Source organism: Pseudorasbora parva, chromosome 12 (genome assembly GCF_024679245.1).
Source record: "Pseudorasbora parva isolate DD20220531a chromosome 12, ASM2467924v1, whole genome shotgun sequence".
Classification (NCBI taxonomy): domain Eukaryota; kingdom Metazoa; phylum Chordata; class Actinopteri; order Cypriniformes; family Gobionidae; genus Pseudorasbora; species Pseudorasbora parva.
In genome coordinates this window covers 3,262,501-3,286,323 of record NC_090183.1, presented here as the reverse complement: position 1 = coordinate 3,286,323, position 23,823 = coordinate 3,262,501, and the positions used below count along the sequence as shown (strand labels likewise).

General features: G+C 38.1%; 1 protein-coding gene across 2 annotated transcripts in view; it reads right to left on the bottom strand.

Annotated features, from left to right (window-relative positions):
- LOC137093828 (cadherin-22-like) overlaps window positions 1-23,823 on the bottom strand; it is a 247,716-nt gene that overhangs the window by 77,610 nt on the left and 146,283 nt on the right. For both annotated transcript variants that reach the window (XM_067458760.1, XM_067458761.1), the window contains 2 exons: window positions 8,640-8,759; window positions 951-1,118 (listed from right to left, as the gene is read on the bottom strand). In XM_067458760.1, the coding sequence (XP_067314861.1) occupies window positions 951-1,118; window positions 8,640-8,759 (288 nt within the window). The remainder of the gene's footprint in view (window positions 1-950; window positions 1,119-8,639; window positions 8,760-23,823) is intronic.

Below are 23,823 nucleotides of genomic sequence, written 5' to 3'. Positions count from 1 at the left end.
ATACAGTAGTACAAAATCAACAAGCTATATTTCTAATCAAAGCCTGCTAATCCAGTTATTTCAGCTGGTTTTATTTGTTCCGGGGCTTGAATGGCTATGACCGAACACATACGACTGACAGACAGGCTCAGACTGACAGGACGTTTGATAGACCTTCACAACTGACAGCAGAGCTTTAGTGGCGTTCACACTGACAGCCATTTACAGCAACAAAGAAGCCATTGGTTTTCAATCAGAGTGGGTCAGTTGAAGAAATACGAACCTCAAAACTCCTGTTATCATTGACTCATCTTCACAAAGATGCTCTTAGTGACTCTTTTCAATGTATAGCAAATGGTAACTGGGACCGTCAAGCTCCAAAGTGTTTTTAAAAGTGTCAAAATAGCAATTATACACTGTATTTCTCTGAAGTCACTTGCTTTATGTGTTATTCACTACTTTAGTTATGGTACGTTCATGTCTGATTTGTGAACAAATTGTTCATTTGAGTTGGATCTTTTCCAGTGAATCAAGGCAAGGCAAGTTCATTTATACAGGACATTTCATACACCGTAGTAATTCAAAGTGCTTTACACAGAAAATGAAATCAAATATTCATAAGAAATAAAAAATATTATATATATATATATATATATATATATATATATATATATATATATATATATATATATATATATATATATTAACAAACATTAACAATGAATTAATTATTTAAAAATATACATTGCTCAAATATATTGTTAGTTTATCAAAGCTAATGCATTAACTAATGTTAACAAATGATTGTAAATTGTTACAAATATTTTTATCCCTATTTTTTTGTAGGCCTGGAAATTATAACTTTAAAATGTAAAGGCCATTTCTCTCACATCCATCATAAAATCTGACAGACGGCTGCGCTGAGACACAAAGTCAAGCCAAAGAGCACGTCAGACATAATGCACACTCACTTTGAGGGAAACGTGGAGGGTTGTCATTAACATCTGTGATCACTATGGTCACGGTGGTAGAACCAGAGAGACCACCCATTTGGCCTGCCATATCCGTTGCCTTGACAACCAGCTCATAACGGTCTTGCGTCTCCCGATCGAGATCCGCCACAGCTGTCCGGATCACTCCTGAAGCCAAAGGAAAGGAGAGAGAGAGAGAGAGAGAGAGAGAGAGAGAGAGAGAGAGAGAGAGAGAGAGAGAGAGAGAGAGAGAGAGAGAGAGAGAGAGAGAGAGAGAGAGAGAGAGAGAGAGAGAGAGAGAGAGAGAGAGAGAGAGAGAGAGAGAGAGAGAGAGATTGAGGGTGGATTGATGGGTGATAAAGGTCACACAAGCATCGTTACATGCTTAAAGCCTCTAGTTGTTCTTCTTTTGCTTTTGGCATTAACTTCAGTTTAATGAAACTGTAATGCAGTTAAAGTACAGTTCAGTGATTTCAAATATCAACAGCATATTCTCAGAAATCGCTTACTGCGCCTTTAACCACTGATTAACGTTCAACAAGAAAATTGTGACGCTATTTAATAACTAACAATAATTAGCTTTTAAAAAGTCAAAACATAGAAATGTAGCCTTGGGAACTAACTAAAATAATTGAAGTATTACCTAAACATTAAATAAACAAATAAAGCACTCAAAAAAATGATAGGCCTTTTCGAGATTTATGCATTTTAATTATTAAAATATTCAAAAATATATAAAAGAAGTGTGACAGAAGTGTGTAAAATTACCAAAGCTGAAACTAAAATGAAAAGTTGAAAAATGAATTCAAAAAGATAAAAAATGACTAATAAATGCTATAATAATATTTTAATAACACTAAACTAATGCAAATAAGAAACTTTTCTATAAAGATTAATATATGATCTTTGCAGTACTTGTATTGTAGTTATGTCTGTATGCATTGTCCCTGTTAAATAGATAAATAAATAAAAATAAATGACATGACATGATACGATACGATACGATACGATACGATACAATACGATACGATATGACTGATATGATACGATACGATACAATACGATATGATATATGATTGATATGATACGATACGATACGATACGATACGGTATGACTGATATGATATGATATGATATGATATATGCTATGATATGATATGATATATAATATGATTTACGATTTAATATATGTTTTGATATATGATATAATATAATATAGTGCATATAAACTAAAACAACAACAATTATAATAATATATTACATATATTTTATATAAAAATGATTGAATGAAATGATTTACATGTAAATACGATTTATATATAATAATTATTTAAATTGTATTATATTAGAAAAATTGCCTTAACAACTAATTGAAATAAAATAAGTTTAAGTAGAAGTACTAAAATTACTAAAATTGAATTAAAAATGAAGCTAAATAGAAATATTTTTTTTTAAATATAATAAAAATGACAAAAGTACATAGCAAAATTACTCAGATATAATAACTCAAAATATTTTAATAAAATATGTTTTAGCTATATGAGATTTAAAAAAAACAAATATTCTGTAAAGAGACAACACTGTCTGAAAAAACTATAATAACTGTTAACTAAAAAAGTGTGCAGTAATGTCCGTCGGCCTGCGTGTCTCACGGGTGGCTCTGTGCAGAAATAATTACAGATTCGTGCAGATATAACAGCTACTCTTATCAACAACTGACTGATAGAATGAAACCCAGCGCTTTGATGCTGATTTCGGCCGCTCTTTAATGTAGATGTAAGACACTGGCTGATGAAATCTTTCTCTCATCTGTACTGTAACATCTGCACGCGAATCCTGCGGTTTGACTGACAGTGATTTTTACTGGCTTGTCACATTTCGTGTCAAATTCACCGCATCCAGTCGAGCTCCTGTGACATCAGGACAGAAGAGAGAGAGCCAGGAAAGGTTATACGCAACAGGTTGTGATGTTTGTGCTTATCTTTTGCCACCATTCTCTGGGAAAAAACGTGATTTGTGATCTTTTTCGACGATCTGAAACGAATAAACGGACCGACGCAGCAGGAGTGTCAGGCTGGCGTGTGTCCTTTACCATTCTCATAATTTCCATGCCTGTGTCTAACCAATGCCATGGCAACAAAGGATAATTGCAGTCCTTCAGGGTAGCACAGTGCCATTGTCTTTCTTTCACTCCCAAAATATCTTGATTCCAGGACCAGCGTTCCTACGGCAGGAGAAAAGCTAGTGCTCCAAGAGTTTCAACGATGTACAGCTAACACAAACTGGGTTTACATTCATTCGCAGGCATTCATCAATGTGGTATCTAAAAGAGTTATTCTCACAAAACCCATGATTTGACATGATATGAGATATGAGATATGATATTGATATGATATATGATAAGATGATTGAAGATTTGATTGATGATATATGATTGCATATATGAAAAATGAATCTTCAGTTTTAGATTATGACTGTCAGAAAGATTCATCACATATATATATATATATATATATTTTTTTTTTTTTTTTGAAAATTGTGTTTGCTTCTGTACACAATATACAATATAATACAATATTAAAATAAAGCAATACATTTTGCCATTATGTATACATGATTTTTAGAGTATGTATCTAAATATTATGTATTGCCTACTCTCATAATAATATTATAAGAATAATATGTATTATTTATTATTATTATTTACAATAATGACAAAATGATGTTTGCAATATAGTAATTATTTTTTGGGGAAAAAATATTATTATTATTAAAAAAAAAAAAAAAAAAATCCAGACGTGTATTTGGAATGAAATGTGCCTGAATTTTCTAGAAAATAATGTCACAATGGGGGGTTGGGGGTATGTTAATGGTTTAAAAAAAACAAATTAAATGATACAATGGGGTGAAATATGACCCCAATTGTTTCCACGCTCCAAACAGCAGTATTCTGAAGCATTCTGAACATAAGACAATAAAATGCTCTGTGTTTCTGTAGTCAAAAACCTACTTGGGGAAAAAAACAAAAACATAAGCCATGGCAGTCCTTGTGGGTTTGTGTAACAAACAAACGCTCGCCTGGCTGTCTGTGTCAGTTTCTTTGTGTTCTTTGTCTCTATCTGCATTTCTTTTGCTCTCTCCTCTATAGTCACACCGCTGTGGAGCTCTGCATTCCCTGTGAGGAACCGCTAGCCATCGGCAATGTTTGTGTGGCAGAATACATCTGTGCAAAGAGCTCGCTGCTAAAGATACGTGTGCTGCTTTTAAGCGGCCGGAGCACAGAGGAAGCCACAATTCACCTCTCTCCCTCTCGCTCTCTTCAACCACATAAAGCTGCTGACCTGAGGTCATATCCATTACAAGTACAGTCTGAAGTTGTGCCGATTCAAAGCACTCCATCTGGAAGACTTTTACAGGAAACATTGAGTTCCTGGGTAGATTATGGGCATAGAGTGGGACAAACACAAATGAGATCGCCTTAATATCTCAACTGTTTCTCCTAAAGAACAATGAGATCAAATGGAGAGCGTCGCTGAAGTCTGCCGCTTCCCGGATGTTTCTCCTCACACACATCTCCTCTAGATCCACAACAATGTCAACAGAATGAAGACGAATTCAGAGATATGGCATATTTCTCATCAAATTCTTCCACGGGCTGCTATCCAGATTCATTTTACAGCTCTATTCTTACTTTGTCTCAATAATAGTCTCATTCATGTGTTTTCTTCTGGAACACATCTGGGAAATATTACTGAAACTCATGCACTGTAAAAATTATTTGTCAAACATGTAAATGAAACATATTATTGGAGTATATTGCAGTCTACTTCAAAATTTCACATTTAATTCAGTGTGCCCTATTTTAACGATCTGAGCGCACGGTCTGAAGCCATTGGAGTCTCGTTCCCTTTAAAAGCCAGCTGTGCTCACACCACGGCGGATTTGCTATTTACATGGCGAAATATAGACACACTCAACCTGACAAATCAGTTTAAATACATGTGTGTGTTGCCACAATTAGTTAAGTAGGTAGCCAATGTCATTCATCACTGCAGACAGGTAAGTCTGATACAAGTACACAAAAATAATATTTTACATTGCAATCCTTTTATTTTTAATATTTAAATGTGTGTGTAATAATCAGAGTGTACGTGCATTGTGCACCCTCCTAGGCGCATCTTACTAATGCACCCTTTAAATAACACAAAAAATACTGAGCTTTAGAGCAGGTTTGTGTCGGTCAGTGGTCAGTCAGTGGTCGGTGGTTTGTCCAACTACCAATTAGTCAAAATTTAATCAGTCTTACTTTTCTAATTCAAATTGAACCGATCTACCGTTTTATGTAACTGATTTTAAAAAGTTAGGATCAGTCTTAAAGAAAAAAATTGGATGAGTTACTTTTAAGACTTGTCTAAGTGGTTTAAGACTAAAAGTATCTATCTATCTATCTATCTATCTATCTATCTATCTATCTATCTATCTATCTATCTATCTATCTATCTATCTATCTATCTATCTATCTATCTATCTATCTATCTATCTATCTATCTATCTATCTATCTATCTATCTATCTATCTATCTATCTATCTATCTATCTATCTATCTGTCTGTCTGTCTGTCTGTCTGTCTGTCTGTCTGTCTGTCTATCTATCTATCTATCTATCTATCTATCTATCTATCTGTCTATCTATCTGTCTGTCTATCTATCTGTCTATCTATCTGTCTGTCTATCTGTCTGTCTATCCATCCATCCATCCATCCATCCATCCATCCATCCATCCATCCATCCATCCATCCATCCATCCATCCATCGATATCTATCTATCTATCTATCTATCTATCTATCTATCTATCTATCTATCTATCTATCTATCTATCTATCTATCTATCTATCTATCTATCTATCTATCTATCTATCTATCTATCTATCTATCTGTCTGTCTGTCTGTCTGTCTGTCTGTCTGTCTGTCTGTCTGTCTGTCTGTCTGTCTGTCTGTCTGTCTGTCTATCTATCTATCTATCTATCTATCTATCTATCTATCTATCTATCTATCTATCTATCTTATGCAACCGGCCCCTGGTGTTCAGACCAGACGCCCATGGGTGAACAGATGTGTCAGTGCATTTGATATTTAAACAACGTGGAGCTGGTCATAACGCCGTCTGGCTGAAACTAGTAAAAAACACTTATGTCGTGCCTGACGTCGCACTGCACCGGGTGTGTGATAGGGCCCAATGCATCACATGCCATTGCTTTGTAATTATTTGTACAAACGAATAGTGGTTTCTGATTGAAAACTGCTCAAAGGAAATCCTCATGCAGTGTGTAGATCTTTTCCATATCCTGATCATTTCAGGGCGGCTCGAGGTTGAAAAGCTCCTCTCATTTGAGAAAATTGCAGAAGCAAATGAGAATATCATCAAACGGTTTGAACATTTGAAGAACATGAGATGAGAACCCGCAGTTCAAAACCAACACGCTAACGCTCTGGATCTAATAAACTGATATTAATATCAAACTCCTCAACTAGCCTTTTCATATATCCCGTGTCAAAGACTAAAAGCCCCGTCCAGGGATTAACGTTGGCTTTCTGGAGGTTCAGAGAAACAAACGAGGTCACGGGCGAAACACGCAGCTCATCTACTTCCAGCTCATCTCACTGTTCTCAGATCAGAAGGAAGGAGCGTGCAGAAAGTCCAGCGGCTAACGTGGCACAAGCCAAGCCATTTATCATCCGGTGCTCCCAGGTCTCGTGCCCGCCGGCCAGAAAAAGAAATCATTAAAAGTTTAGTGCTAGTTCCCCAGGGGACGGACGCAGGCAACAAAGGCTGAGATATTCCCGGGAGATTGCAGCGATGACGGCTCTGTCTGAAGGCGGCCGGTTCATGTTTACTTACACTGCTGCTGCATAGCTCAACTAAAACCTCACGCCAGCAGAAAAAAAACATCCTGGTGCTATACTCGTTATAATTATTTAATGCAAGGGAACTGCAAATATTTTTCATAGCATTCAAAACACACTCATTTATAATAAATGAAAAGGTGTAAAACACGATACTGTTCAAAGATTTGTGGTCTATATGATTTTTTAAATATATTTATAATTATTAATTATTCAGCAAGGATGCATTAAATGCATTAAAAGAGCAGTAAATATTAAAATACATTAGACTTTAAAATATATTCAAATAGAAAATAGTTATTTTAAATTGTAAAAATATTTATACTTAGTTATAATTAGCGTTCCTTGGTGTGACCAGTTAAGAAGGTGCATTTTAGAGACTCATTTTCAAAAGTTTTCAGTCTCTTAGCAAGGATGCATTAAACTAATCAAAAGTGACAGTAAAAACATATATATTGCAAATATCAAGATTTGTTTCTTTACTTTCTCCATAATGAATGAAACAATTCTTCTAAAAAATAAATAAATACATGAATAAAATAAAATAAAATAAAATAAAATAAAATAAAATAAAATAAAATAAAATAAAATAAAATAAAATAAAATAAAATAAAATAAAATAAAATAAAATAAAATAAAATAAAATAAAATAAAATAAAATAATTCCTATTCAACAGTTTAAAAAAATAAAAATAAACTCAAATCATATGACCTGCAAATGTCATCGCTCACAGTCCAAAAACCACTTGGTTGTTTCAACCCATGTCTGGGTCAAACGTTGGTTTAAATGTTTGAATTAAGTTTTGCATTAAATGTTTGACGGTTGGGTTTGTTCATATTTGACCCAAACAATGGTTGAAACAACCAAGATTTTTTTAGAATGCATTTAATACATCAATGCTATATAGAGCGAATGAATAGGATTTTACTTCCTGAAACCTGTTGCACTCTGTATTTCTACTAACAACAAAATTTCACTCAACGGTAAATGTGCTACATTTCTTGGATCTCTGGATATGTCCCGACCAAAGGGATATCGAACAGCTCCTCCCCATTTTTTAAAAAGACAATTTTTATATCAGCTCATCCAGAGCCGTTGTGCTTTCCTCCTAACCTCTAACCATTTCTTCTCCTGATTTCATCCATATCTTTTTAAAATAAAGCATTCTGTGCAGAATCCAAATGAACCCGTTTTCTGATCTGCACCGACTCAATCGCATGATCCGCTCTGTGCCGTCATGTCTCTGGACCTGACTCGATTCACTGGACATTAACCTGAAACCAGACTTAAATCGTTCCAATGGAAATCATATGTACACTGTCTCATCACTCCCCATCCTATCCTAATAGTGCACTATGTGCCTTTCACCATGATGAAAGCAGTAAACATGTGAACAAGTGACCGATTGCAGCCGCAGCTTTAGCGTCTGTTATGATGCTATAATGTAGGGGCGGGAGCTTGAATGCTTATATCTTCTAGATGGGAATTCTTCTCATTGTTTTGGAGCACACTAGATTATAGATAAGAGTAAGACCAACATATTCATCTGATGTCTTACAAACAAAACTAACAATTACAAATGTTGGATTTTACATTTTCTGAACTGAGTGAGAGGAAGTCATCGTGCACCACTCGCTATCATGATGGTTGCATGCAAATGCACCAGTTCAAAGTAGCATCCAATTTGTGGATAACATGTACAAGTCTGATTATATGCATGATTATATGTGCTCTTTCAATAAGAAATAATTATGTAGAGAACAAAAAAAAATGTGTGTGCTTACCGGTTTGTCGGTCAACAGTAAAGAATCTCTCTCCGTCCAGGACGCTGTAAACGATCCGAGCGCTGCTTCCATAGGTCGGGTCATCAGCGTCTGAGGCCATAACCTTCATCACCGATGTACCTGTGTTCAACACATCAATCGTTAGGTTGAGGCTTACGTTGACAACATTTCATCAAGTAAAACAACATTTTCAGACCTCATTGCCATCAAGTTGTTAGCATTTCTAGAGCATTTAGCTGTTCTTTAAGTACATTTATTCAATGCATTTTCTGAGGCAATTGTGTGCATCTCAACATCCTCCCGGCTCTGATATAAAGCACATATTTACATTTAGTCACACGTTTTAACTAAAGCAGAGCCTGCAGCCCATAAAGTTTAATGGACCCTATTCCTGAGGGGAGAATGCAATCTTCTCGCAAGACAAGCCTGGAAAAAGAAGATGGGAAAAAGATAAGGCACACAGTGTGTAAAGGAGGAGTTTTCAGCCTCATGTCATTCCAAACCAGTACAATTTTCTCTCTTCGGTGGAACACAAAAGGAGAATTTTGGAGGAATCTCTACAAAGCTCTTTTCTATGCAACAATAACTCATAGTGACCATGTCCGTCGAGTTTCAAAAAGAACATAAAAATAGCATGAACGTCTTCTGAATGGATGTGATACCTGACTGAAATCTCATTGGTATTCCCTGAAAAAATCTGAATGTGGACAAAAATAAGAGGACCCACTTTATATTAGGATGCCTTAACTACTATGTACTAACATTTTAATGAATCATTTGATACAATGCACTTATTGTGTACATACATGTTTTTATATTGTACCACACCTGTGCCTAACTCTACCCGTATCCACCTCAATATCAGCAAAAGTGTTTTGCAATATAATTTGAACACAGTAAGTACGTGGTACTTATGTTTTGATGTAAGTACATAGGCCACCTAATATAAAGTGGGGCCAAATAAGATGCCAGTTTCATGTAGAGTAACATCATCAGTGAATTATTATTATTTTTTTAATAAGTGCAGGCATCAGAGCGAACGCTCTTTCACTCTTCCATCTGAAATGTTGTCAGCAGATGCAATTGCATGCAGTATGTCAGAAACTGAAGACGTATCCAGTGATTATAATGGACTCGTCTCTACTCCAGTGTAGGCAAATGTCAGCCGTTAAGTGATTGAAAGCCAGTAGGCGGGGCATATGCAAATGTTTTGCCCATGTGACGTCAAAGATCCATATCAAAACAAGTGTAATAATATTAAATAAATGCTTTGCTTGTAATGAGGAAGACATTTTAAGCTCTAAAACTGCAGGATATTTCAAAATCCCGTTTTATCCCTTTAAACTCAGCTTTGATCACCAAAATGACATTTAAAAGTTTTTTTTCCCGTGAAAAAAAAAATGTCTTTATGCCTTAAGATAGCTTAAGATTAAATCTACAAACTCTTGCGTCATTTAGTATATGTGAATATATGAATATGAATCCTCCATTCACTCACACCAGTTCGGATTACCTGATCCACTCGCTCAACTTTACCGAACTAAACGCTGTACAATGATCATATATTATCATCCTTTTGCTTTTGACTATGTTATAAAACAGCTAATAATGTGTTGCTAATGGTACTCAAACCATGTTCCCGTTCGCCATCTCAGTCTGCCTTCTAAAAATCGGCATCCTTAGAAACGCTTAAACATCAGAACGTCAGTAGAGAAAGGCATATGGTTCATCACAACATTGTAATATTCATCATACACACTATACACATCTAATATAATATACATCATAATTCACCAACTATATTGCTAAATGTACTAATTTTTTTATATCAACAGAAACATATAGCATATGACCTGCTTCACTTGAGACTCTCCTGCTTCAGAGAATAGATAATCATATGCTAAAGCCCCGCCCCCCTCGTCACGTGATTGGTTACACGGTAGTTTGTGACGTCAGAAACATCAACGATTTCAAATTATGTTTTTGAGACTGTCTTTGGTTCACTGCAGTTTTAAAGAAAAATATTCAGCAATGGTGATGACTATTAAAGCATATTAAAAACACCACATAGGCACACAAACAAACTTAGGCACACAAACAACTTTTTCACCACTGAGGGTCTTTAAAGGGTCAAAGACCTCTTACATGCCAAAAAATCAAGGCAAATTGATGACCGCTTTAACATTCTATACTGTGACATTATTTGCTTTGCACAGGTCTGGAGCATCAAGGAGAGTAAATGATGACAGAATTTGAAATTGCCATTCTAATTATTCCTTTAAGAGTCTCTTCCCTGCTCGAAGGCTGTACATGTAGCGAAGAAACGGCGCTCAAGGACGGCTCCGGTGCTTTTATTCGGGCCGATCGCTCTGCAGGTAATTGGTGACAGCTGGTGGTGTCCACAAAAGGTCATTGTTGCAGTCTCTCATGGAGGCCTGTCACGATACTGTCCGGCCACATAATAGGCCTATGCTAATTAGGCTAATTAACGGGAAGTGTCAAAATCTTGTTTGTCTTCAGTCACAAAAGCCGCCTCCCATGAGGGCTTACAGAAAAGGACAATGTTTTATCATTAAAGCTAACCACTTTCACCAAAGCCAAACACCTCGATCGCTATCTGTCTGATAGCTTTTGGCTTTTTCTAACCTACCATCCGTTTCGTGGCCTGAACTGTGGCGTGAAAAGAAGCAAACATCAAACGCTCAGATAAAACTCGCCGGGTATTCTTATAGATTTACCATTTTCTGTGCGCGGACACTCTTTCAAGTTTAGTTTTGTTTATAGCTCTCTATTTTGCCTAATGGGGCTGCGGAGGCAAAGCTACTGCGAGGAAGATTTGCTGGTATATATCAAGAAAACAGACTTTGCGTATCACCATTCAGTGCAACAAATAACTGCCAACCATTTTCAGAAGAAGAAAAAAACACGCTTCAAAAGATCACGGACTCTGCTCTAGGATAACTTTGAAAACTGTCTGCATTGCATTAAAAACTGACTGTATGATAGCATTTCTCTTGTTAACTGGGAGTTGAGATGCAGAAGCCATTTCCTTTCATGGGATTACTTACTTATCTTAATTTTCCACAGGTAATAATCAGCATGAAGCTGTCTGACGGCCCTCCCTCAGTCTAGTAATGCCACTAGTGAAAAACTATATAAATGCAAATGCTATTTTATTGTGTTTACACTCAAACAGGAGCTCTGGCATCGTCTCTTATTAATGCACAGCCTCGGCTTCACTAAGAGGTCATTAGATCTTGGTTTATGCGTCCTGCGGTGACTGCTGGGAATGCATAAAAGAAAAAAACACACTTGAGAAGTTTGAGACACACACAATTAGATTACATGAACTGGAAACTATTTACACTATCGGCTGAAGAAAACCACGGTCAGCCTTGATGCTTTAACAAAAATGTGCAAGATATGGTTTATGGATTTTAATATGAACTCTAAAAAAACAATTGCCATTGATGGTCCCATTAAGAACATTTAATAAGTCCCCATGCAGTTAATGACATTTAAAAAAAATGTCCTGTGGAAATTATTTATTCATGCCTTAAAATTGTTTGAATGTAACTTTACATTTAGTACATGGGGATTAAGGAATATACGGATTACCTGAACTACTAGCTCAAATGTAGAGAATGCTGCACTATGGCAAGTGGAACATCTTTTTACAATGTGTTTTTGTAGCAGGGAGCAATGTAGCCCATCGCAGACATGTTTGTTGATCTTTCTTGGTGGTGTGGGTCAGTTTAAGGGTAGAGTTAGGGTCAGGTGTGGTGGTGTGGGTCAGTTTAAGGGTAGAGTTAGGGTCAGGTGTGGTGGTGTGGGTCAGATTAAGGGTAGAGTTAGGGTCAGGTGTGGTGGTGTGGGTCAGATTAAGGGTAGAGTTAGGGACAGGTGTGGTGGTGTGGGTCAGTTTAAGGGTAGAGTTAGGGACAGGTGTGGTGGTGTGGGTCAGTTTAAGGGTAGAGTTAGGGTCAGGTGTGGTGGTGTGGGTCAGTTTAAGGGTAGAGTTAGGGTCAGGTGTGGTGGTGTGGGTCAGTTTAAGGGTAGAGTTAGAGACAGGTGTGGTGGTGTGGGTCAGTTTAAGGGTAGAGTTAGGGTCAGGTGTGGTGGTGTGGGTCAGTTTAAGGGTAGAGTTAGGGACAGGTGTGGTGGTGTGGGTCAGTTTAAGGGTAGAGTTAGGGTCAGGTGTGGTGGTGTGGGTCAGTTTAAGGGTAGAGTTAGGGACAGGTGTGGTGGTGTGGGTCAGTTTAAGGGTAGAGTTAGGGTCAGGTGTGGTGGTGTGGGTCAGTTTAAGGGTAGAGTTAGGGTCAGGTGTGGTGGTGTGGGTCAGTTTAAGGGTAGAGTTAGGGACAGGTGTGGGTCAGTTTAAGGGTAGAGTTAGGGTCAGGTGTGGTGGTGTGGGTCAGTTTAAGGGTAGAGTTAGGGTCAGGTGTGGTGGTGTGGGTCAGTTTAAGGGTAGAGTTAGGGTCAGGTGTGGTGGTGTGGGTCAGTTTAAGGGTAGAGTTAGGGTCAGGTGTGGTGGTGTGGGTCAGTTTAAGGGTAGAGTTAGGGACAGGTGTGGTGGTGTGGGTCAGTTTAAGGGTAGAGTTAGGGTCAGGTGTGGTGGTGTGGGTCAGTTTAAGGGTAGAGTTAGAGACAGGTGTGGTGGTGTGGGTCAGTTTAAGGGTAGAGTTAGGGACAGGTGTGGTGGTGTGGGTCAGTTTAAGGGTAGAGTTAGGGTCAGGTGTGGTGGTGTGGGTCAGTTTAAGGGTAGAGTTAGGGTCAGGTGTGGTGGTGTGGATCAGTTTAAGGGTAGAGTTAGGGACAGGTGTGGTGGTGTGGATCAGTTTAAGGGTAGAGTTAGGGTCAGGTGTGGTGGTGTGGATCAGTTTAAGGGTAGAGTTAGGGTCAGGTGTGGTGGTGTGGGTCAGTTTAAGGGTAGAGTTAGGGTCAGGTGTGGTGGTGTGGGTCAGTTTAAGGGTAGAGTTAGGGTCAGGTGTGGTGGTGTTGGTCAGTTTAAGGGTAGAGTTAGGGACAGGTGTGGCGGTGTGGGTCAGTTTAAGGGTAGAGTTAGGGTCAGGTGTGGTGGTGTGGGTCAGTTTAAGGATAGAGTTAGGGACAGGTGTGGTGGTGTGGGTCAGTTTAAGGGTAGAGTTAGAGACAGGTGTGGTGGTGTGGGTCAGTTTAAGGGTAGAGTTAGAGACAGGTGTGGTGGTGTGGGTCAGTTTAAGGGTAGAGTTAGGGACAGGTGTGGTGGTGTGGTTCAGTTTAAGGGTAGAGTTAGGGTCAGGTGTGGTGGTGTGGTTCAGTTTAAGGGTAGAGTTAGGGACAGGTGTGGTGGTGTGGTTCAGTTTAAGGGTAGAGTTAGGGACAGGTGTGGTGGTGTGGGTCAGTTTAAGGGTAGAGTTAGGGTCAGGTGTGGTGGTGTGGGTCAGTTTAAGGGTAGAGTTAGGGACAGGTGTGGTGGTGTGGGTCAGTTTAAGGGATGTGTTAGGTGTAAGGGAAGTGCCAACTGTGTAATTACAAATGTAACTACAGAAATTTATTACAGATATAATTACATGCAGGTATTTTAAAATGTAAGTACAATGTAAAAACATGTATGTACACAATAAGTGCATTGTATCAAATGATTAATTAAAATGTTAGTACATAGTACTTAAGTGGGTCTAATAAAAAAAAGGTAAGCTAATATAAAGTGGGTCCAATATTTTTATATTATATATTAAAAAATAATTGTATAATATATTTTTAATAATACTGAAAGTGACCAAAAACAGTTATTCTATGGCATCGTTTAACATAAAACATTACCATCCAATACCATGGTACTACATTTTTGTAAGGGTGCTCGGCTACGTTTCCAAAACATTAAAAGGTTCAGGCCAGAGATAAGGAAAAGTCCGCACTGGAGAGTAATAGTAGTGTGTTTGAGCTCTCTGTGTATTCTACCAAGTGCAAATATTGCTCTAGAAATAGATGGAAGAGGGGAAAAGTGCATGTTTGTAGGCCTTGATCCAGCTCTTCACAGATATAACCCATACCACACTCATACACACACACACACACACATGTTGGTCTATGTGGTTTACAGGGACTCTCCATAGGCGTAATGGTTTTTATAATGTACAAACCGTATTTTCTATCCCCTTACACGGCCCCTGCCCCTAAACCTACCCATCACAGGAAACATTCTGCATTTTAACTTGATCAAAAAAACATCATTTAGTATGTTTTTAAGGCCATTTAAATTATGAGGACATTTGATATGTCCTCATAAACCACATTTATAGTGTAATACCAGTGTAATACCCATGTTGTTATACAAATTTGTGTCCTCATAAACCACATAAACAGGCACACACACACACACACACACACACACACACACACACATACACATACATATAGCATCCTGCAAGAGTGCGCTGGGAATTCAATATGTGCAACCTTTATTAATTATTTATTTTTTACTGTTCTTCTAAAATAGCCTAACAAATGTGAGAGAGAATACAAAAGTTAAAAATACATGCACAGATGTGGTAACAATCCTGCATCACAGAGGACAATAATGTTGCTTAAATGTAGCTTTTTCTTTGTTCAGAAGAAAAATAACTAGACTTAGGACATAATTTGGCCTCCGAAAAATGTGATGAAAAATATTTCACAGTAAATATTTCAAAATAGTTCATGTTGAGACGCTTGCTGACTTTAGTGGCAAACCTGAGAAATGGAAAATTGTTGCGATCTCTTCTGGAACTCTAAAAGAAACACATTTGAGATTACTTTTCTTTGAAGAGGGTGTGTGTGTGTGTGTGTGTGTGTGTGTGTGTGTGTGTGTGTGTGTGTGTGTGTGTGTGTGTGTGTGTGTGTGTGTGTGTGTGTGTGTGTGTGTGTGTGTGTGTGTGTGTGTGTGTGTGTGTAAACAAAAAGAGAAGCAAAAGCCTCCTAGCATTTCTTTATGAACTCATCCATATCTATGATATTGTTGCATCCATAAAGAAATGCTACTAAGATATATATTACTAATTATTAATGAACTATTTCACCAAAACTTTTTGATTTGTTTTCATTGACAGGATATGAACTCTTGATATCAACATTTCAATTCCTTATATCAACAATTAGTATTTCTGATATCAAGAATTCGATTCATAGTATCAATATAATTTCAGATAACTAAAATGGCTTTCTTTCTAACAATCACATTCACATGATATCAATAATTAAACATGTTTTACTAATAGCAATCCAATTGTTGATATCACGAATGAATTTGCAAGGCATCCTATGGTGACATTTCACTAGTGAAAATACAATTACTGATATCAAGAATTATAGTTTCCACTAGTTTTTAGAATTTGAACTATAGTTTAAAATGCAAACTAAATATTCAACTAAATTTGAATTGCTAATATAAAGAATTATAAATACTTTTAATCACACCTTTAACCTCTACATATTTACATTTATGCATTTATCAGATGCTTTTATCCATATACATATACATTAATTTTTTTTAAAAAATAAACATTAAATATGGGTGTTTAAAAATGTCAGGGTCTTATTTTGCCTCAAAATGGAAAATGATATGTACTTACATCATTCTTTGCTTTCGTGACATTATTTCCATGACAATTAAGCACATTAATCAGTCAATTGTCAGTAGCTGATTTAATTAGCATGCTGGTTAATTAAAAATGAGTCTGGGCAGGATGTTTTTTGTGACTGTATTACAATAATGAAGATGATGCAATGAGCCACGAGAATCCATGCATTTCAGTGACTTTACATGAAACACTGTGGTGAAATCTGACCCGGAAATTTCCCAGCGTGATTCGCTCTTGACCAGGCCAGTGTTTCTATGACACGGCGAGCACGCAGCCCTAGGAAGCAATCACGCGTACAGCACCAGAGTTCAGCAGACGTGCCCCTTCACCCGCAGATTCCTCCACCTCATGCTAATATTTGCAGAGCGACATGGGGTGTGTGTATGTGGATTAAGCAGGGCTTGTGTAGGGCAGGCCGGGCCGGTTTGTTTTCCTCTTTAGTGTCTACACACACACACACACACACACACACACACAAGCCTAGATTGGCACAATCATAAAATATAGACCAAGCAATAATCTCTCTCATATGATACCCACAGTGGACACCTCTAGTCGAGAGTCTTACCTCAGGGTTGCCGTGAGATTAACCTGCTAGGTCATCTGTTATCGGATGTCATGTCTTTGAAAATCTACAACCCAGAAGGTTTGAGATGAGGAGCTGTTCATAGAAGAGCCAAAAGAAGCATGAGTGCTCTGCCATACCAAAAGCACTGTAAATAGCCAATGAAAAATGCATACGCAAAGATATGAGAGGATGTGATCCTCTAAAGTAAAATTAAATTTAATGCGCCTGGCCTTATGGAAGACTGCGTAGGAAGCTCCTGCATCCTCGTCCCTCGCTCCTGGTTAGATTTATGCAGAAATGCACTCGAGTCATCCCTGCTATGGAATGCACTTACATGTACCAGTCATATCTTAATATATTGGATCAAATATTAAACTTATATTATTTAGTCGTATAACTCTCTTTTTTGCTACGGCACAGTTTTGATAAGTTAAAAATCCCATGGCACACCACTACAAAAAATAAATAAAAAATTGCACATGCATTGCTTCAAATAGCATATTAAAACTAGATATTATACTACTCACATTTAATGTGAAACTGATTTATACTAACACATTTACATATCTCTGTCGGGCAGATACCTCGTAATCAATGAAACACGGTTGCTGTAGTTGATGTGTCTCTATACAGCTATGGTCAGACACTTGCACATGTCATTATAATATTAACATTTGATGAAAATCAAGCTCACATGGAGTTATGATGTTTTTGACCAGCGAATGGCAGATATATTTTGTCTGTCGCTGGAACAGTCGCATTTGAGGCAGTATATTATAGCTATATGGACGACCAGCTTTCTTCTTGTTGAAATCTCATGATCAAAATCTCATGATCAAAAGATGAAGTGCGATGCACAGGAGATATAAAGCAGTAGGCTAGGACTATATTTGCTACAACTGGACGGCAAAGACTAAGACGTTTGCCTTTATGGAGTTTGAGGTTTAGTCACAACCTCTTTTAAAAGAGTATATATATATAAACTCACCTAAAGGATTATTAGTAACACCAGTTCAATTTCTCATTAATGCAATTGTCCAATCAACAAATCACATGGCAGTTGCTCTACTGCATTTAGGGGTGTGGTCCTGGTCAAGACAATCTCCTGAACTCCAAACTGAATGTCAGAATGGGAAAGAAAGGAGATTTAAGCAATTCTGAGCGTGGCATGGTTGTTGGTGCCAGACGGGCCCGTCTGAGTATTTCACAATCTGCTCAGTTACTGGGATTTTCACACACAACCATTTCTAGGGTTTACAAAAAATGGTGTGAAAAGGGAAAAACATCCAGTATGCAGCAGTCCTGTGGGCGAAAATGCCTTGTTGATGCTCGAGGTCAGAGGAGAATGGGCCGACTGATTCAAGCTGATAGAAGAGCAACTTTGACTGAAATAACCACTCGTTACAACCGAGGTATGCAGCAAAGCATTTGTGAAGCCACAACACACACAACCTTGAGGCGGATGGGCTACAACAGCAGAAGACCCCACCGGGTACCACTCACCTCCACTACAAATAGGAAAAAGAGGCGACAATTTGCACAAGCTCACTAAAATTAAACAGTTGAAGACTGGAAAAATGTTGCCTGGTCTGATGAGTCTCGATTTCTGTTGAGACATTCAGATGGTAGAGTCAGAATTTGGCGTAAACAGAATGAGAACATGGATCCATCATGCCTTGTTACCACTGTGCAGGCTGGTGGTGGTGGTGTAATGGTGTGGGGGATGTTTTCTTGGCACACTTTAGGCCCCTTAGTGCCAAGTGGCCATCGTTTAAATGCCACGGCCTACCTGAGCATTGTTTCTGACCATGTCCATCCCTTTATGACCACCATGTGCCCATCCTCTGATGGCTACTTCCAGCAGGATAATGCACCATGTCACAAAGCTCCAATCACTTCAAATTGGTTTCTTGAACATGACAATGAGTTGACTGTACTAAAATGGCCGCCATATATATATATATAATATATATATATATATATTAGGGGTGTAATGATACGCGTATTCGTATTGAACCGTTCGGTACCAGGCTTTTGGTTCGGTACGCGGTACGAATTATGTACCGAACGGTTCTTGGTCTAATTAATTAGATTTGGAAAATAAAAAAGTATGTAAAATATAAAATTATGTGTTCAACAAGGAAGCCAATAACCAAAACGACGTAACAGGCAATGCCCCTGACTAAGAGAAAAAAACAAACAACTAATATTTTTTAGACTGCTCAGTGAGGTGCTCGCTTACTCAGTACACACTGAATGCTCGTTGCAAAATGGCTATTGCGTTTAACAGACCAGAAATAGAAGATCCTCCAATAACCAACGGGTCTGGCGTGATGGTGAACGGGTCTGGCGTTTGGATTCTCTGTAAGCTATGATGGTGTTGGCAAGAGTGATGGATTAAAAAACAACGGTATGTCGCATTTGCTACATGATGGTACAGCAGCGGGAATAATTCATGTCATGTCAATCAACTCATGTACGCCGACAACAAGACGATAAAAAGAATAAACAGCCACAAACTATCCCACAAACTATCCCCGCAGCATTTAGACCGACATTTCCAACTTATTCAAATGGCAAAAAAGATTAAAGAAAAAAGATAGCCGCGGATATGAGACCTTCCACCCGTTTCACACAAACTCCGTCTGCAGTGCGTAGCCTATGCGGTGTGTATTTTTTCTGTACCCATGTTAATGGTTGCGGACTGAAAACGCAACATATGTGAAAGCACAACAGGGCGTGCGGCTCCTGCACCGCATACGCAGCGCAAAACGCACCGCATACGCACTGCAGACAGAGTTTTAAGAACGTGCTTAAAGTAATTGAGCCCCGTTACAATGTTTCTTCAAGAGCCCATTTCAGCCAGTAATTCCTGCTTTGTACTAAAAAACAAAAGCCCAAATAGAGAACCAAATGGCCAAAGCAACAGCGGTTGCTCTGACAACAGTATATATATATATATATATATAATTATTATTATTATTTTTATTATAATTTTTTTTTTCAGTCTTGTATTTTAATTACTTTTATAATCATCCTCCAGGAAGTGACTATTTCTGTGTGAAATCAACAGCAAAAACATCTGTAAGCGTCAATGGATCTGATGGATTAGTTGGTTTGTATCCTTCTAAAAAAGAGATCAGTATAATACTATAATTTAACTTGACATCCTCACATCAAACCCTCATGACTCAATGACTGTCTTTAGCTCTTCCTATCGTGTGAGTCATTAGTACAGTTATAATTAAAGTTGAAGTTTCCGGGCATGACCAGAGTGTTTTTATAGAAATATTTCCCTAAATGAAAACACGCACAACTTCATAAAAGCTATAGAGTTCAAAAGGCACTGCATAACAGGAATGACCCACTTAATGGTGTCAACAAAGTGTGTTTGAAGCTGCCAGCCGCGGCACCAGGGCGAAGAAGACGGCTTCCGTACGGAGCAGATGGCCAGAAGAGGTTAGCTCATGCAAGACGAGAGACTGACAGCTATTTAAGAGCTGCAGTCGTAAAGGAGATTTGTGCTTCTCTAAAGCAGCCGGCCCAGCGCGCTCACTTTCTCCTCTATTTAACCCTGTCAGAGTCGTTTGCACCCGACGCCCCCAAATCACTCCGCATTATGAATCGTTTAGTGCGCCCATAAAAGCCAAAGTGTTTTCACATGAAAAGTTATTCCTCTCAACACTTGATTCACTTTTCATTCGCCCACCTAAAAATAAAGAACACGAGCTTAGATTTGACTAAAGGCTGAAAAAATGTAATGTTGTATCATAAAAGTCAATGGCCCGCAACCGTGATCCTCGAGGAAGTCCCGTAAGGATTTACACGGGATATTTTTCATCCACTTTGACAACGACGCTCTTAAACAGTGCCCATCCAGGATGCTTTATAGGACAACTATGCATAATCCTGCAACCGTCACTATTGCTAGTGTGCTCCAGACTCCAGATTTTACTGTAAATGCTGTTGTTAGAGTAGATGCAATAGGGGGAAAATAGAATCACAAGTCGTCTACCGATTCACAAATTTCAGTGTTACACTTCTTTAACTTCACAGTACTACTCAAAGTTACAATGTGTTGGCTCAACAACAACAAAATATGAAACAGTTTGCATCAGTTTTTTTTATTTATTTTTTTATTTACAATAACTCAACAAACAAAATTGAGTAAGGGTGCGTTCACACTTGTCATATTTGGTTTGATTAAAACGAACCCTGGTGCGATTGCTCGTTTAGTGCGGCTCATTTGAACATATGTGATGCCATCCGAACCCTGGTGCGCACCAAACAAGCGGAACGAGAGCGCTGAAGAGATGTGTCTCGGTCCGCTTCCAAACGAACTCTGGTGCGGTTCGATTGATATATGAACACAACACGGACCAAAGACATGTAAACGGACGAAACAGGACGTGATGTCACAAGATGTGACGCATAGTCAGCTGATTTGACGACGCGGAAAGATCGGTGTATCCAAAATGAATAATGTACGTTAGAGGGCAAACGTGGAGCAAAGAGGAAGTGCCTAATCAATATTTGGTTTGACGAGCATGTTTTGAAAATGCTAGAAGAAACGCACAAAAAGCAAATTTGGTTCTTCTCATGAAAGGACCCGTGTTGCCCATTAGTCGGTACAGACGACAGAACTGCTGTCTCTTTTGCTTAAGAGAAGGCGTCTCTTTTCTGCAAAACGGAGGAAATCCTGCTGCTGTTTTGAATGTTTTGAACATTTTATGAGCTCTTCATGAGTTCTCAGCGGGTAAAAATAATGCCATATGTACACGCATAAAATGACCGTGTTTAATCCAGCACACAGCGTTGTTCTGAATGTTCGGTAAGCAGCTCCTACATCATATAAGCCGACCAATCAGGTTGTGAGCGTCTCCCTGTGCCTTTGGTTTGGTAACTTTAGGTTCGCTGTTAAAAATGCCAGTGTGAATGCTTAGCGGACCAGGACTATATGTTTGTTTTTGTTTTTTGGTCCGGACCAAACTAACCAAACTAACCGAACTCATTGAGAACAAGAACAAGAACAAGTCTCATTGAGAACTTAATCATTTGCAGCAGAAACACACATTTTTAAAGTTGATTACTCCAAAAAACTTGTTGCTTCAACGAGTTGTAGCCTTGGAACCAATGAATCTATTTCAGTTCAAATCCAAATCAACAGCTACCATAGCACATACACTAACAAATTCAACATGTATATTTAAAACAGGTCAAATCTGCTTCACATTTCATCAAGGTTCACATTTAATTCAGTTTTGATTGAATTCTTCTATTTAGACCGATCAAACTGTCTACCGTAGTCAAACAGGAAGAGTAACACAACACTAGAACTAGAATCAAATCTATGAATATATTGAGTTTAATTTTGAATCGGATAGCAAGGCAACAAAAATTCCCACCACTAAAAGTGCAAGATAAACTTTTTTAAATAAAGTAAATGAATGAATGACAGAATTGTAATGCCGGGGTGAATCCTTCCTTTAAGCACACATCAAAAAGCAGAAGTTTCTGACATCAAAAGCCACCGACTGCAGATGGATCGAGGCGGCGCTGAAATCATCTCAAAATCTAAGCGCACTAAACACGTGCAGAGGGGGATTAGATATTAATCCCATTTTATTCACTTTAACACTGAGGAAAAGCAGAATCGTTTTCATTTTGAATATTTAAAGCCAATCTGTTTAAAATAGACCAGAACGCCCCATTTCTCCTCCCGTGCCTTCTCATAATGTGACAATGTGCGCTTGCAGCTATGAAATACCTAATATCTGGCATATCTTCTTCAGTGAATCCTTTACACAGGGGGTGCTTTTTCTAGTCTCTCGTTCTTTATTTAAAAAGTTCAGCGTCCACATTTACAGCAGTATTGGGTCCAGAACTAATTCTCCCATTCATTTTCTCCAAAGGGATCCATCATTAAAGACTTCTCAGCGATCTGGATGATAACAATCCAGGCTTTGATTTGAACCATACGCAACTGTATACTTTGAAAATCAACTCGTCTCGTGTTGCATTGCAAAGTTATTTAATCTGATAAAAAACGAAACTATAGTGCAATAGAAACACGTTGACTTGAACTATCCCCTTCCTAATGCATTCCAGAATACCCCGATGTGTTTTTGTGCATCGGATGCCGTGACTCATCTAGAGATGATGAGCAGTGTCAGTCAATGCAGATCAAATCAGCTCGGACGTCAAAATGCCGGAGTTCAAACCCGGTGACATAACCTTTCCGTCAGTGGTCCAGCGCATCAATCAAATCGTTCCAGCGCAGCCATCCATCATGCAGCACTTTTGTCACACGGAGGCATTTTACCCAGATACGGTACAATAAGACTATATGTCACACACACGTGCCTTCAATCACAGGTAAGGATATTCATGTCATTCAGGATAAATACTGATGCAGAACGAAAGCATAAAAGTTCCCCAAAACTTTGACACTGTTCATCTGCTGCACTGTGAGTGCTGTTATTTCCCTCTGGAAATGCAAATCTCTTTTGAATATGATGGTGCCGCCAGCTTTGTGTGTATATTATCTGACACTGGCAGAAAACCATATTGGTGAATCATTCAAAGGGGTTTTGAACATTCCCTCTAAAACTATAGTAAGACATCTGTTGCACAACATGTACAAGCATCATATTATTTTTGCATGCATCCAAAGAGTTTTGAAACTGTGGGCAAAGCATCGCTGAAGCTTAAATATTTAAAGCGTTACTTTGGCTCTCACAACTCCAGAAAGGGAAGAGATGCATTTGGTTTAATTATTCACAGTTAGCTTTACTCAAAACAAACAAGAGTCAGACTTTGCAAAAAGACAGACATCCTGAGCTGCTTAAAAAACAAAATATTGAGGAAAATATCGTGTTAGGTTTGGAATCATTTTAATATTTTAAAGATTTCTGAAAGAAGCCTCTTCTGCTTTCCAATGCTGCATTAATTTTGATCAAAATTACAATCAAAATGAAATATTATTACAATTAAAAGTTACTACTTTAAATATGAA